The 14,277-nt window shown below is 40.2% G+C and overlaps 1 protein-coding gene across 1 annotated transcript in view; it reads left to right on the top strand.

Moving 5' to 3' along the window:
• ak7b (adenylate kinase 7b) overlaps positions 1-14,277 on the top strand; it is an 82,371-nt gene that overhangs the window by 22,630 nt on the left and 45,464 nt on the right. Inside the window, exon 6 of the mRNA XM_043697055.2 lies at positions 7,429-7,512. Within this exon, the coding sequence (XP_043552990.1) occupies positions 7,429-7,512 (84 nt within the window). The remainder of the gene's footprint in view (positions 1-7,428; positions 7,513-14,277) is intronic.

The raw sequence follows: 14,277 nt of genomic DNA, 5'->3' as shown, positions 1-14,277 counted from the left end.
TTAAATGAGTCAATTGAGATGCATTGACAAACATTTCGGAGGATATTTCATAGAATGTATCCCAATGAATTAAAAAAACCAAAGAAATGGAACTATATTCAGTAGTTGACTATGAAGATTGTGACATCAAACAAAAAGTAAAAGCATATAATTTTCCAAAGATAAGTGGTAGGCTAGAAACTTGGACAGAATATAAGAAAAAAGAATGACCAAAATTAAGGAGGGAACACCCTGTAGCTCAGATCCTCCAACCCTGGCAACATCCTTGTAAATCTTTTCTGAACCCTTTCAAGTTTCACAACATCTTTCCAATAGGAAGGAGACCAGAATTGCACGCAATATTCCAACAGTGGCCTAACCAATGTCCTGTACAGCCACAACATGACCTCCCAACTCCTGTACTCAATACTCTGTCTAATAAAGGAAAGCATACCAAACGCCTTCTTCACTATCCTATCCAACTGCGACTCCACTTTCAAGGAGTTATGAACCTGCACTCCGAGGTCTCTTTGTTCAGCAACACTCCCTGGGACCTTACCATTAAGTGTAAAAGTCCTGCTAAGATTTGCTTTCCCAAAATGCAGCACCTCGCATTTATCTGAATTAAACTCCATCTGCCTCTTCTCAGCCCATTGGCCCATCTAGTCCAGATCCTGTTGTAATCTGAGGTAACCCTCTTCGCTGTCCACTACACCTCCAATTTTGGTGGCATCTGCAAACTTACTAACTGTCCCTCTTATGCTCGCATCCAAATCATTTATGTAAATGACAAAAAGTAGAAGGCCCAACACCGATCCTTGTGGCACTCCACTGGTCACAGGCCTCCAGTCTGAAAAACAACCCTCCACCACCACCCTCTGTCTTCTACCTTTGAGCCAGTTCTGTATCCAAATGGATAGTCCTCCCTGTATTCCATGAGATCTAACCTTGCTAATCAGTCTCCCATGGGGAACCTTGTCGAACGCCTTACTGAAGTCCATATAGATCACATCTACTGCTCTGCCCTCATCAATCTTCTTTGTTACTTCATCAAAAAACTCAATCAAGTTTGTGAGACATGATTTCCCACGCACAAAGCCATGTTGACTATCCCGAATCAGTCCTTGCCTTTCCAAATACATATACATCCTGTCCCTCAGGATTCCCTCCAACAACTTGCCCACCACTGAGGTCAGGCTCACTGGTCTATAGTTCCCTGGCTTGTCCTTACCATCCTTCTTAAACAGTGGCACCACGTTTGCCAACCTCCAGTCTTCCAGCATCTCACCTGTGACTATCAATGATACAAATATCTCAGCAAGAGGCCCAGCAATCATTTCTCTAGCTTCCCACCTGATCAGATCTTGGGGATTTATCCACCTTTAACCGTTTCAAGACATCCAGCTCTTCCTCCTCTGTAATCTGGACATTTTGCAAGATGTCACCATCTATTTCCCTACAGTCTATATCTTCCATATCCTTTTCCATAGTAAATACTGATGCAAAATATTCATTTTGTATCTCCACCATTTTCTGTGGCTCCACACATTTGGATGGGTATATGAATGGGAAGGGTTTGGAGGGATATGGGCCAGGTGCTGGCAGGTGGGTCTAGATTGGGTTAGGATATCTGGTCGGCATGGACGGGTTGGACCGAAGGGTCTGTTTCCATGCTGTACATCTCTGTGACTCTATGACTAGTTAGAAATATAAAGACAGATGGTAAGAATTTCTCTAACTATTTAAAGAAGAAAGGAGTTAACTAAGTGAGCATTGGTGCTCTCGGAATGAGACTGGATAATTAATAATGGAAAATAAGAAATTAGTAGCTGAAACTGAATAGGTATTTTGACTCAGGCCTCACTATATAGAATAATGTTTACACTCCAATGGTGCTGACACCATTCAACTCCTTGCATGCTCCCAACAGCAGATTTAACTCTAAAACTTCTTATAATCATTCTACACTTTTAAACTTAAATTATGTCTCTGCTTAAGTCTTTTTACAACCTCTGATCTGTACATCCTTGCTTACTATGATCTGCTTGTCCTGCCCACAAACAAAGTTTTTCCCTGTAATACAGAACACGTAACAGTAAATCAATCAATCAATTAATACACACTTGTACAAATACTAAAGTTTCTAGATTAGATCCTTGGACAAGGTAAAGGAAAACTGCCACACCTATACAACCATGCATGACATGAGTTGGCAACATTATGAGAGGGAAAATTATACCATCATGCATATATATTACTTGATAACATTGGTAGATACATTGATACATTGGTTTTAATTTTCTAAAACACCCTTGATTCAGATTGGAAAATGAGACAGAAACCTGGAAGTTACAGGCCAGTTAGATTAAATCTGTAATAAAGGAAATATTAGAAGCTGATATTAAAGAAGCTACAGCAGATCACTTAAATAAGTTCAAAGTAATCAGGCAGAGTCAACAAGGTTTTATGAAAGGGCAATCTATTGGAGTTATTTGAAGAGGTAATTCATGCCGTGAATAAAGAGAAACATTGGAAGTAGAGTACTTACATTTCCAGAAGGCATTTTTATGGGACGTCAGTCAAAGGTCACTGTGATAAGTAAAAGCTCATGTGTAGGGGTAGTGTATTGGCATGGCTTGAAACATTGGCTGGCTAACAGAAGGCAGAGAGTAAGCATAATGATCTTTCTCAGATTAATAAAATGCAACAAATAGTGTGCTATAGGGATCTCAACTATTTGCAATCTATGCAAATGATTTAGAAAAAAGGACAGAAGATATGGTGTCCAAATTCACTGATGACACAAAGAAAGGTGGGATAGTCAGTTTTGCAGAGGACATAAGATGGTTACCAAAGAGATTGCAGTGCTTTGAGATGCAGAGGGTTCTGGGTATCTTCATACATCAATCAGAAAAGGTTTGTATGCAAGTAAAAGCAAGTATTTAGGAAAGCTAATAGATTATTTTCATTTATCATGAGGGGAGTTGAATACAAAAGTAGAGAGGAAATGCTTCAAGTATACAGGACTCTGGAGACCCCATCTAGAGTATTGTGTACATTATTGGTCACTTATAAAGAAGGATGTTAATGCAATGGAGGCAGTTCAGAGAAGGTTTACAAGATTAATACCTGTAATGGGGGTGGGGAGTGAGGGTTGCGTTCTGTCCTACGAGGAAAAGCTGGAGAGGATTGGCTTATACCTGCTGGAATTTAGAAGAGTAAGAGGTGACTTGATTGAAACATAGAAGATCTTGAGGGGTCTTGACAGGGTGGATGTGAAAAGAATGTGTCCACGTATGGGAATAGGATGTGCCCACTGAACATGGGTTCAGTATTTAATAATCATGGATCACCCATTTAAAACAGAGAGAAGGTGGCTTGTTTTCTCTCTTGGGGTATAGGGTTTCATGAATCTTTGAAACTCTCTCCCTGAAAAGCTGGTGGAAGCAGTGTATTTTTGAATATCTTTAGAACAGAATTATGTACATTCTTGCTAAGCAAGGAGATGAAAGATTATCAGGGGTATTTAGAAATGCAAATCTGCTGCTACAATCCAATCAGCCATAATCTTATTGAATAGTGGAGTGAGAAAGAGAGACCTGATGGCCTTCGTCCTGCATCTAATTCATATAGAATCATAGAGTCACACAGGAAATCTGAACCTCCAAAAATATACCTGGACCTACAGCAGTCCCATGTTCCTTCACTAGATCCATAGCCTTGAATGTTATGACACTTCAAGTGTTCATCCAAGTACTTTTTAAAAGTTGTGAGGTTACTCACCTCAACTATACTGCCAGGCAGTTCATTCCATATCCCCTCTGTGAAATAACTCCACAGAGGCCAGTATCCCATCATTAAGTCATCCATTGTTTACACATAGAAAATCCTTGACTCTGGTGCAGTCTCGTCAGAACCAGGTCTCAGACTGTCAGGATGTTTGACACTTCTGTTTTTAATCTGTTTGGCCAGGGATCCCCCTGATTGGACCAACTAAATAGTCCTAATCAGGGAACTCATATTCTGTGAAGTCGACATGGCTGACCTCATTACAATCACTAAACTTGAGGTGAAAATTCTTTCCCTCAAAGTCCCTCTAAACCTCCTGCCTTTCACTTTAAAATTGTATCCCCTTGTTCTTGATCTTTCAATTAATAGCTACTTTCTATTTACCCCCATACTTCTCGTAATCATGTATATCCATATCTTGTGTATCCATATCCCTGAACCTTCACTAATCCGAGTTTATCTGCTTCTCTTCATACCTGAAATGTTCCATTTAAATGCAATGTGAGTCTCCTCTGCACCCCTTCCAGTGCAATCATATCCTTCCTATAGTGTGTGTAGTTGCATCCTTTTCATTATATCCATCAAATCACGAGTGACTCAAACAAGTTCTATGTCAACTAGCTTTTAATTTTTTTAATCAACATTGACAAACTTTATTTTCAGAGGATGTAAGAGAAAATTACAGTGAATCATATTGAAGAATGTTGTTTCTGCTTTTAATACATTCTTTCACATTACATCAGCCTTTTGTTGTCAAGAAAGAAGTGAAATACATTAAGAATGACTTCATTGTTTAGCATTGATATGTAATGTTTTTTACAGGGAAGTTTATCAGCTTGTTCCCTGAGCACACAGTTGGCATTGTGCTTCAGCGTGGTGCTATAGAATCCAACATAAAAATTTTCCAAAATAAAAATGAGTAGTTTGATGATGGACAGTTGATCCACAATGTCAAGTTTCTCCCCAGCAAGCAATTGAGGCTAGGATCAATTGGAAACTTAAAAATCTGAGATTCATGTGTTTTTATTCAGGGTATTAATGGTTAGGAAACCAGGGGAGATAAGTAGAAATTAAAATGGAGTTCATTAGTCTAATTAACTTTTCTGTTACTATATCCTTAATGTGGCTAGTAAGAACATCAAGTTATCATATAGATCCTTTCTAATGATCATGAAAATTAATATAAAGAGTATAAATATGGAACAAGGCAACATTATTCTTTTTGATGGGGGAAGTGATTGTGGAACAATGTCCGTGCTTGGGATTTCCCTGTATGGTTAAAAGAACTCAGCTACTCCAGTGCCAACTGGAGGTCAAATCCTGAAGGAGGGAAAAATTACAAAGAGAGTATATTGGCATTCACAGCAAGATGGAAATGGTGGTTGAATGAGAAAGGATGAAACAGGACAGGAGTGACAAGAGTGTGAGGATAGGACTTGGTTGCCATTGCAAGTATTCGATTGGAGCTTGAGGGTAAACAGTGTCAGTTGAAAAGTGTGGTGTTGGAAAAGCACAGCAGGTCAGGCAGCATCCGAGGAAGAGGAGAGTCAATGTTTTGGGCATAAGCCCTTCATCAGGAAGTTAAGGGGTTGGGAAGTGGGCTGACAGAGCAGGAGTGGGGGAATGGGGCTGGGGGAAAGATAGCTGGGAAAACGATAGGTAGATGCAGGTGGGGGTTGATGGTAATAGGTCGGAGTGGAGGGTGGAGTGGATGGGTGGGAAGGAAGATGGACAGTTGGGACAGTTCAAGAGTGCAGTGCCGATTTGGAGGGTTGGATCTGGGATGAGGTGGAGGAAGAGGAGATGAGGAAACTGGTGAAATCAATGTTGATGCCATGTGGTTGAAGGGTCCCAAAGTGGAAGATGAGGCATTCTTCCTCCTGGCGTCGGGTGGCTAGCATTTGGCGGTAGAGGAAGCCCAAGAATTGCATGTCGTCGGCAGATTGGGAGGGGAAGTTGAAGTGGTCGGCCATAGGGAGGTGGGGTTGTTTGGTGCGTATGCCCCAGAGAGTTCTCTGAAACACTCTGCAAGTTTGTGTCCTGTCTCCTCAATGTACAAGAGACCATATTGAAAGCACTGGACACAATAAATGAGGTGTTTGGATGTGCAGGAAAATCTCTACTGGATGTGGAAGGATCCTTTGGAGCTTTGGATGCAGGTGACGGGGGGAGGTGTGGACACAGGTTTTACACCTCTTGTGGCAAGGGAAGGTGCCAGGAGTGAAGGGTAGATTGTTGGGCGTGTGGACCTCTTGGGGTGGCAAGGGAAGGTGCTGGGAGTAGAGGGTAGGTTGGTGGGGGTGTGGACCTAACTAGGGAGTCATGGAGGGAATGGTCTTTGCGGATTGCAGATAGGGGTGAAGAGGGAATGACAAGAAACCTTATTGAAACAAAAGATTCTTAAAGGACTTCACAGGGAAGATGCAGAAAGGTTCTTTCCCCTTGAGGAAGAGTCTAGGACCAAAGGGCATAATTTCAGAATACGGGGTCGCACATTTACGACAGTAATGGGTGGTGGGGTCTGACTGAAGGCGGCAGAAATGGCGGAGAAAGATTTGCTATTTCTGGGGATTGGTAGGGTAGAAGGTGAGGACCAGTGAGGTTCTATCCTTGTTGCAATTGGAGGGGTGGGGTTCAAGGGCAGACACGCGGGAAGTGGAGGAGATGCACTGGAGGGCATTGGTGACCATGTGGGAGGGGAAATTGCGGTTCTTGAAACAGGAAGTCATATGGGATGTTTTGGAATGGAATTGTTCTTCCTGGAAACAGATACAGTGGAGGAGGAGGAATTGGGAGTAGGGGATAGCGTTTTTACAGGAGCAGGAGTAGGAGGAGGTATAGTCCAGGTTACTGTGGGAGTTGGTGAGTTTGAAGTAAATGTCCGTGTAGAGTCGGTTACTGGAACTGAAGATGGAGAGGTCCAGGAAGAGGAGAAAGGTGTCCGAAATGGTCCAGGTGAACTTGAGGTCAGGGTGGAAGGTGTTTGTGAAACCTCAACAGTGCGAGGCCCATCAAAAATTGCACCGTATACATGATTGGTACATTATATTTTAAGTTGATCTTGATGCTGTCTGTAAAAGGTTTGAAATTTATTTAGTTTGGTATTTGTTACCATTTTTTTCAGCTAAAGGTTGTTAGTAAAGTTACCACAGACATAGGAACAGAAATAGACTATTCAGTCATTGAGTCTACTCCACCATTCAATGAGATCATGGATGACCTGATAATCCACAACTCTGCTTTCCTGCCTTTTCTCCATAACCCTGATTCCCTTGCTGATTAAAAAAAACTAGGCCAACCTTGCATATGCTTAATGAGTCAGCTTCTGTGGCCCTCTGTGGTAAAGAATTCCACAGACTCACAACCATCTGAGAGTTGAAATTGCTCCCCATTACTGTTGCAAAAATGTGCGACCCCCTATTCTGAAATTATGCCCTTTGGTCCTAGACTCTCCCTCAAGGGGAAAGAACATTTCTGCATCTTCCCTGTCAAGTCCTTTAAGAATCTTTTGTTTCAATAAGGTTTCTTGTCATTCTTCCATGTGGTCAATGATTGTAAAAGTCTGTTTTATATAGTAATATATAATTTCATTAATGAATGACTATCAATGGTGCATTGATTTGATTGTGAAGAAAATATTTTCTATATCTTTTATTTTAGAAGAAGCGCAGATTTACTACATTTGTTGTTGCTTCTGGGCTTGTTTATGGAATGGAAGAAAGTGTTTTTCACTACTTTTTTAAGGTAATGTTTTACTATTTCATGACACTTGTGAGTACATAGAGACTTTAACTTGACCTGCAGTATAGAAACACAGAAACTAGGCGCAATAGTAGACCATTTATCCATTCAAGCCTGCACTCCCATTCAGTATGATCAGGGTGATCCTCAATCTCAATGCTATATTCCCAATTTCGCCCAATACCCCTTGATGCCTTTAAAATCTGAAAAATTAACTATTTGTTTCTTGAATATACACAATGACATGACCTCCACAGCTTTCTGTGGTAGAAAATTCCACAGGTTCACTACCCTTCAAGTGAAGAAACCTTTCCATATCTCAGTCCTAAATGGATAGGATCTCTACAGTGTGGAAACACGCCCTTCAGCCCAGCAGGTCCACACCAACCCTCTGAAGAGTAACCTACCAGACCCATTCCTCTACTTTTACCCTGACTAATGCACCTAACCTACACATCCATGAACACTGTGGGACAATTTAGCTTGACCAGTTCACCTAACCTGCACATCTTTGGATTGTGGGAGGAAACCCATGCAGACATAGGGAGAACATACAAATTCCACACAGACAGCCACCCAAGGCTGGAATCGAACCCAGTTCCCTAGTGCTGTGAAGTAGCAGTGCTAACTACTGAGCCACCGTGCCACCCTGTTGCATATCCTGTATCCCCAACTAGAAGAAACATCCTCCTTGCATCTAGTCCATTCAGCTCTGTAAGAATTTTATGTTTTAATCAGATCTGCTTTCATCCTTCTAAATTCAAATGAAAACACGCCGAGTCCAACCAATCTCGGACAGTTCTTCTATTACAGGTATCAGCCTAGTGCACTTTTAATGCATTCTGTTTATGGCAAATATATCCTTTCTTAGTCAGGGAGACCGAAACTGTATGCAATTTGCCAGATATAGTTTCATCAAGGCCCTATTTAATTGCAGTGAAACATCTTTACTTCTGAATGCAAATCCTCTTGCAATTACAGCCAAGATACAATTTGCCTTCCTAATTGCTTGTTGCACTTGTCTGTCTACTTTAATTAGAGACAAAAAAAACTGCAGATACTGGAATCCAAAGTAGACAGGCAGGAGGCTGGAAGAACACAGCAAGCCAGGCAGCAAGAGGAGGTACAGAAGTCAACATTTCAGGTGTCCTGAAGAAGGGTTACACTCGAAACGTCGACTTCTGTACCTCCTGATGCTGCATGGCTTGCTGTGTTCTTCCAGCCTTCTAACTGTCTATGTTAATTGACTGGTATAGAAAAACCATTAGATCCCTTTGTATATTCACATTTCTCAATTTCTCAATTTAATTAATTTCTTTGTTTGTTTTTCACTCTGAAGTGTATAACTTCACATTTATCTACAATGTGCTGCTTCTGCCATGAATTTTTCCATTCACTCAACTTGCCTAAATCACCCTGAAGCCTCCTTGTACCCTCCTCACAACTCAAAATCTCACCCAGTTTTTGAAACTTGGAAATGTTCTATTTGGTGGCCTCAATCCAGGTCATTTGCATACATCATTAATAGATGGGGCCCAAACACTGGTCGTTGTGGTACCCGATTAGGCACTGTCTACTACCCATTTATTCTCACTCTCTATTTCCTGTCTGTCAACCAATTCTCAATACATACCAATATATTACCCATTAACTTCTTAGGAAGGACCTTATTAAAAGCATTCTGAAAATCAAAATATATCCTGGTTACATTTTGAAAAACCTCCAGTGGATTTATTAAGCATTTCATAAATATTTCATAAATCCATGTTGGCTTTGTCCAATCTCATTACTACTTTCCAAATGTTCTGTTATCATGTCTTTCATAATAGATCTAGAATTGACTTTAGCAATATTTTTCTTTCCACATATTCATAGAAGATTTTGCAATCTGTTTCTATGATCCCTGCAATTTTACCATGTTATTCTATTTTCAGCTTCTTGATCAAACATTTTGTTCTCTTTTGTGAAAGTCTAAAATATTCCTAAACCTCTGGCTTGTTACTTTGTTCTGGCAATTTTATATATCTTTGTATCTGATAATATCCCTGATTTAATTTGGATGCGAGCATAAGAGCTACAGTTAGTAAGTTTGCAGATGACACCAAAATTGGAGATGAAGTGGACAGTGAAGAGGGTTACTTCAGATTACAACAGGATCTGGACCAGATGGGCCAGTGGGCTGAGAAGTGGCAGATGGAGTTTAATTCAGATAAATGCGAGGTGCTGCATTTTGGGAAAGCAAGTCTTAGCAGGACTTATACACTTAATGGTAAGGTCCTAGGGAGTGTTGCTGAACAAAGAGACCTTGGAGTGCAGGTTCATAGCTCCTTGAAAGTGGAGTCGCAGGTAGGTAGGATAGTGAGGAAGGCGTTTGGTATGCTTTCCTTTATTGGTCAGAGTATTGAGTACAGGAGTTGGGAGGTCATGTTGCGTCTGTACAGGACATTGGTTAGGCCACTGTTGGAATATTGCATGCAATTCTGGTCTCCTTCCTATCGGAAAGATGTTGTAAAACTTGAAAGGATTCAGAAAAGATTTACAAAGATGTTGCCAGGTTTGGAGGATCTGAGCTACAGGGAGGGGCTGAACAGGCTGGGACTGTTTTCCCTGGAGCGTCGGCGATTGAGGGCTGACCTTATAGAGGTTTACAAAATTATGAGGGGCATGGATAGGATAAATAGACAAAGTCTTTTTCCTGGGGTCGGGGAGTCCAGAACTAGAGGGCATAGGTTTAGGGTGAGGGGGGAAAGATATAAAAGAGACTGAAGGGGCAACTTTTTCATGCAGAGGGTGGTACATGTATGGAATGAGCTGCCAGAGGATGTGGTGGAGGCTGGTACAATTACAACATTTAAGAGGCATTTGGATGGGTATATGGATAGGAAGGGTTTGGAGGGATATGGGCCGGGTGCTGGCAGGTGGGACTAGATTGGATTGGGATATCTGGTCGGCATGAACGGGTTGGACCGAAGGGTCTGTTTCCGTGCTGTACATCTCTATGGCTCTATGACTATAAGTAATAGTTGAATCCTCTTTCCTTTTTTTATTTTTGTGTTAGTTGGGAATAAATAATTTCTGTAATTTATGCACACATTCTTTAAATATGAACCATAACATCAGTTCTCTATGTACAGAAGTGTATAGAAGGTTGATGTAAGCAAAATTTGCCTAGCAACACCTGGTCATTGACACACAGTTTGGGCTCCATCAGTTACAGACAATTTCTGACCTCAGTAACGTCTTGGTCCAAATATGGACAAAAGAGTTAAATTCAAGAGATGCAATGAGAGTGACTGCCTTTCACATCAGTAAGCCCTAGCAAAACTGAAGTCCCACGGGAACCAAAGGGAAAAGTCTGTACAGGCTGCATTAATATTTAGTACAAAAGAAGCTGGTTGGGTTGTTTGTATTTTGTGCAGCTTTTTTTTAATGAAGAACAGTTGAAACAGAGGTACCAAGTGGTTTGCTCAAAGCCAATAGAGGAAATATCTTACGAGGCATTGGGGATTTTTTTTATAATTTGGAATAATAAAAGCCTGAATGGGTAGAGTCAAACTCCCATAGAACCAGATGTTTATTTTTAGCTTTCTGTAGTTGCTGGGGTATTGAAGGAAGTTGCGTGTGGGAGCTCTTATTCCTCTCTCTGTTAAGTCATAGTTGAGTTCATCTTTCCTTTTTTATTTTTGGTTCATGTGGGGTACTCTTCCTGCTGCCAGAATTGCATGTGAGGCAATCTAATTTATCCTTTGCCAAGGCTATGTTTATGGATATTATTATATTGGAACAGTTAATTAGTAGTAATTAAGTATCTATTATTTTGTTAAGCATGTCAATAGTTACAGTTAAACCAATTTTATATTTTATTTTGTCTATAGTGTAGAGGTATAGTGTGTTTTGCTTAAAATCGATAGTTTGACCAATCAAATTGAATCTGGAATGCAACACCTTACCTTTAACATAAGAATAAAGTTAGGATCTAGATTCTCTTCTTAATATATTTTGAGGGGGTTTGGACTGGTCCATAACAGTTACAAGACATTATTGTAGGAGCTGCTCAGGGTAGTGTATTGGGCCTAATCATCTTCCTATTTATTTTATGTTTGCAGGGGTGTGGGCCAGTGTTTGTTCCCCAATCCTAATTGGGCTTGAATTGGTGACTGTGTAGGGCATTTCAGAGGATAATGAAGAGTCAATCATATTATTCAGGTTCTGGTTCACCAGATAAAGACAGCATATTTCCTTTCCAAAAGAACATTACTGCACCAGATGGATTATCATTCCAGTTGATAATGGTTACATGTTCATCAGCCTGTCTTTGATTCCAGGTTTTTTGAAAATTAAACTTCACTGTTTGCCACAATGGGATTTGAAATTTGATTTGATTTGATTTATTGTAGTCACATGTGCCTATTTTGCAAGCAGTACAGGCAGATCAACGCAAACAAGGACATATAGATCATAGGCTGCTTAGGCAGAGCAAGGCACACAAATTACACTGCACAGAAGTTGCAAAAAGCAACATAAGCAAGATCAACATTACTTGAAGTTAGAGAGGTCCATTTAGCAGTCTACCTGGGGCTCTAGATTATCAATCTAATGACATTATCACTAAGCCACAGCCTCACCTGCTTTGCTTCAACTGTGACCATCTCTCTATCATTAGGACAGAATTAGGAATGTTCGCTACTGATTGCAGAATATTTAACAACATTGACAATTCATCGGATACTGAAACAGTCTTTGTGCACATGCAGCAAGACTTGGACAACATTCATAGAAATATAGAAAATAGGAGCAAGTGTAGGCCATTCCATTCTCGAGTCTGCTCCACCACTAAATATGATCATGGCTGATTATCCAACTTAATACACTGTTCCTACTTTCTCTCCATATCCCTTTTCCCCTTTAGTTCTATTTCATATAGTTCTGCTAGAATTTTATAAATTTCTATAATAACCCCTGATTCTTCCAAACTCCAACTAATATAGTCCTAACTGATCCAATGTCTCTTCATACGTCAGTCCTGCCACTCCTGGAATCAATCTGATAATCCCTACATAACCAGAACATTATTCTTCAAATAAGGAGACCAAAATTGGACACAATACCTCTGGTGTGGTCTCATTACACACCTGCAGAGGTGCAGCAAGACATCCCCATTCCTGCACTCAAATCCACTCACTATTCAAGTTTGAGCTGATAAGTAGCAAGTAATATTAATGTAGTGGAAGTGTTAGGAATTGTCATCTGCAACAAAAGAGAATCTTACCATGTACCCTTTATATTCAATAACATTGCCATCAGTGAATCCCCACCAACAAAGCAGCTCATTTGATTGACACTGGATACACCATATTAAATATCCATTTCTTCCTCCATCAATGAACAGTGCCAGCTTTGGCAAGAAGTGCTACAGGAATTCACAAAGATTCCTTCAACAGCACCTTCCAAACCCTTCACCTCTATCATTTAAAAAGTCAAGAGCAGCAGGAGCTTGGGGACCTCACCAGCAAATTCCATTGAAAGTGACACAACTTCCTGACTTACTCCTTTGCTGTCACTAGATCAGACTTCTGGAACTCTCTCTCTAATAGTACTGTGTTCCAGATGGATTGCAGCTGTTTTAAAATATAGTTCACCACCACATCCTGAATGATATTATGGAATGGGTAACAAATGCTGGCTTACCCATTAATGCCCACATCCTATGACATTTTTTTTAAAGTTATGCAATTTTATTTTCCAGGAGCAAGTTGTTTTACTTCAGATATTTTCTTGAAAAGAAACATAAATTGGCAGTGCTTCGAGGAAAGATCATATTCTTCTGAAATAAAAGCAAAATACTGCAGATGTTGGAAACCTGAAGCAAACACAGAGAATGCTGAAGAAACTCAACTGATCTGGCAGCATCTGTGGAAAGAGAGAATACCAGTTCATGTTTCAAATCCCATATGACTCTTCTTACAACTGAAAGGTGTTGAAAATGGGTTTTTAAAAATATACTTTTAAAAAGACAAAGTAAGCTTTGTCAAAAGTATTTTAAAATTCCACAGAAAGAGCCAAACCTGTTGGCCTTCTGCAGCATTCTCTATGTTCTGTATTCTGCTGAAACCTTCAATCAAATCTTTGTTAACTCATAACTTGATTATACCATTGAACTCTTAGCTGGTCTCACCTTCCATAAATGTGGTCATTTAAAACTTTATTGCCCTTATCTTTATTCACACTAAATCTCATCCAAGTACTATTCCTAAGCTTGCTAAACTGTGTTGGCATAAATCAAATAGTGCCTTGATTTTAAAATTCTGATTCTTGTTTTCAAAGCATACTATAGTTTTGCCATTCCCATCCCTGTAATCTTATCAAGCCTCACAGTTCTCCTATTTGTACTATTAAATGGAGGCAAGTTTCAAATTTGGGAGAGTTGTCTCACAGACTAATTAAGTAATGGCCTGATATAGTCATACTCAGAATAATGTCCTGGACAACATCACCACCCTTGGGTATGTCCTGTCCAAAAAGCAAGATGTGATGCTGCATGGTGGTATACAGCCAGGAGGGAGTTGCCATAGGATTTCTCAACATTCCATGAAGATTCAAGATTCCATGAAGTCTCATGGCATCAGATTAAACAAGAATGAGAAATTCTCCTGCTGATTACTGCTCTGCTCAACTAATAAATTAGCAATCCTCCATGGTAAACTCCACTTGGAGTCGATCTTCTCCAAAGATGCTTTGTTGATCAGAGTTTTGAGTACAGGAGTTGGG

Source organism: Chiloscyllium plagiosum, unplaced genomic scaffold (assembly GCF_037043375.1).
Source record: "Chiloscyllium plagiosum isolate Xiang-an unplaced genomic scaffold, Cpla_swu_hap1 HiC_scaffold_8, whole genome shotgun sequence".
NCBI classification, from domain to species: Eukaryota; Metazoa; Chordata; class Chondrichthyes; order Orectolobiformes; family Hemiscylliidae; genus Chiloscyllium; species Chiloscyllium plagiosum.
Note: the sequence above shows the minus strand (reverse complement) of the source record. Positions and strands in the feature narration are given on the sequence as shown.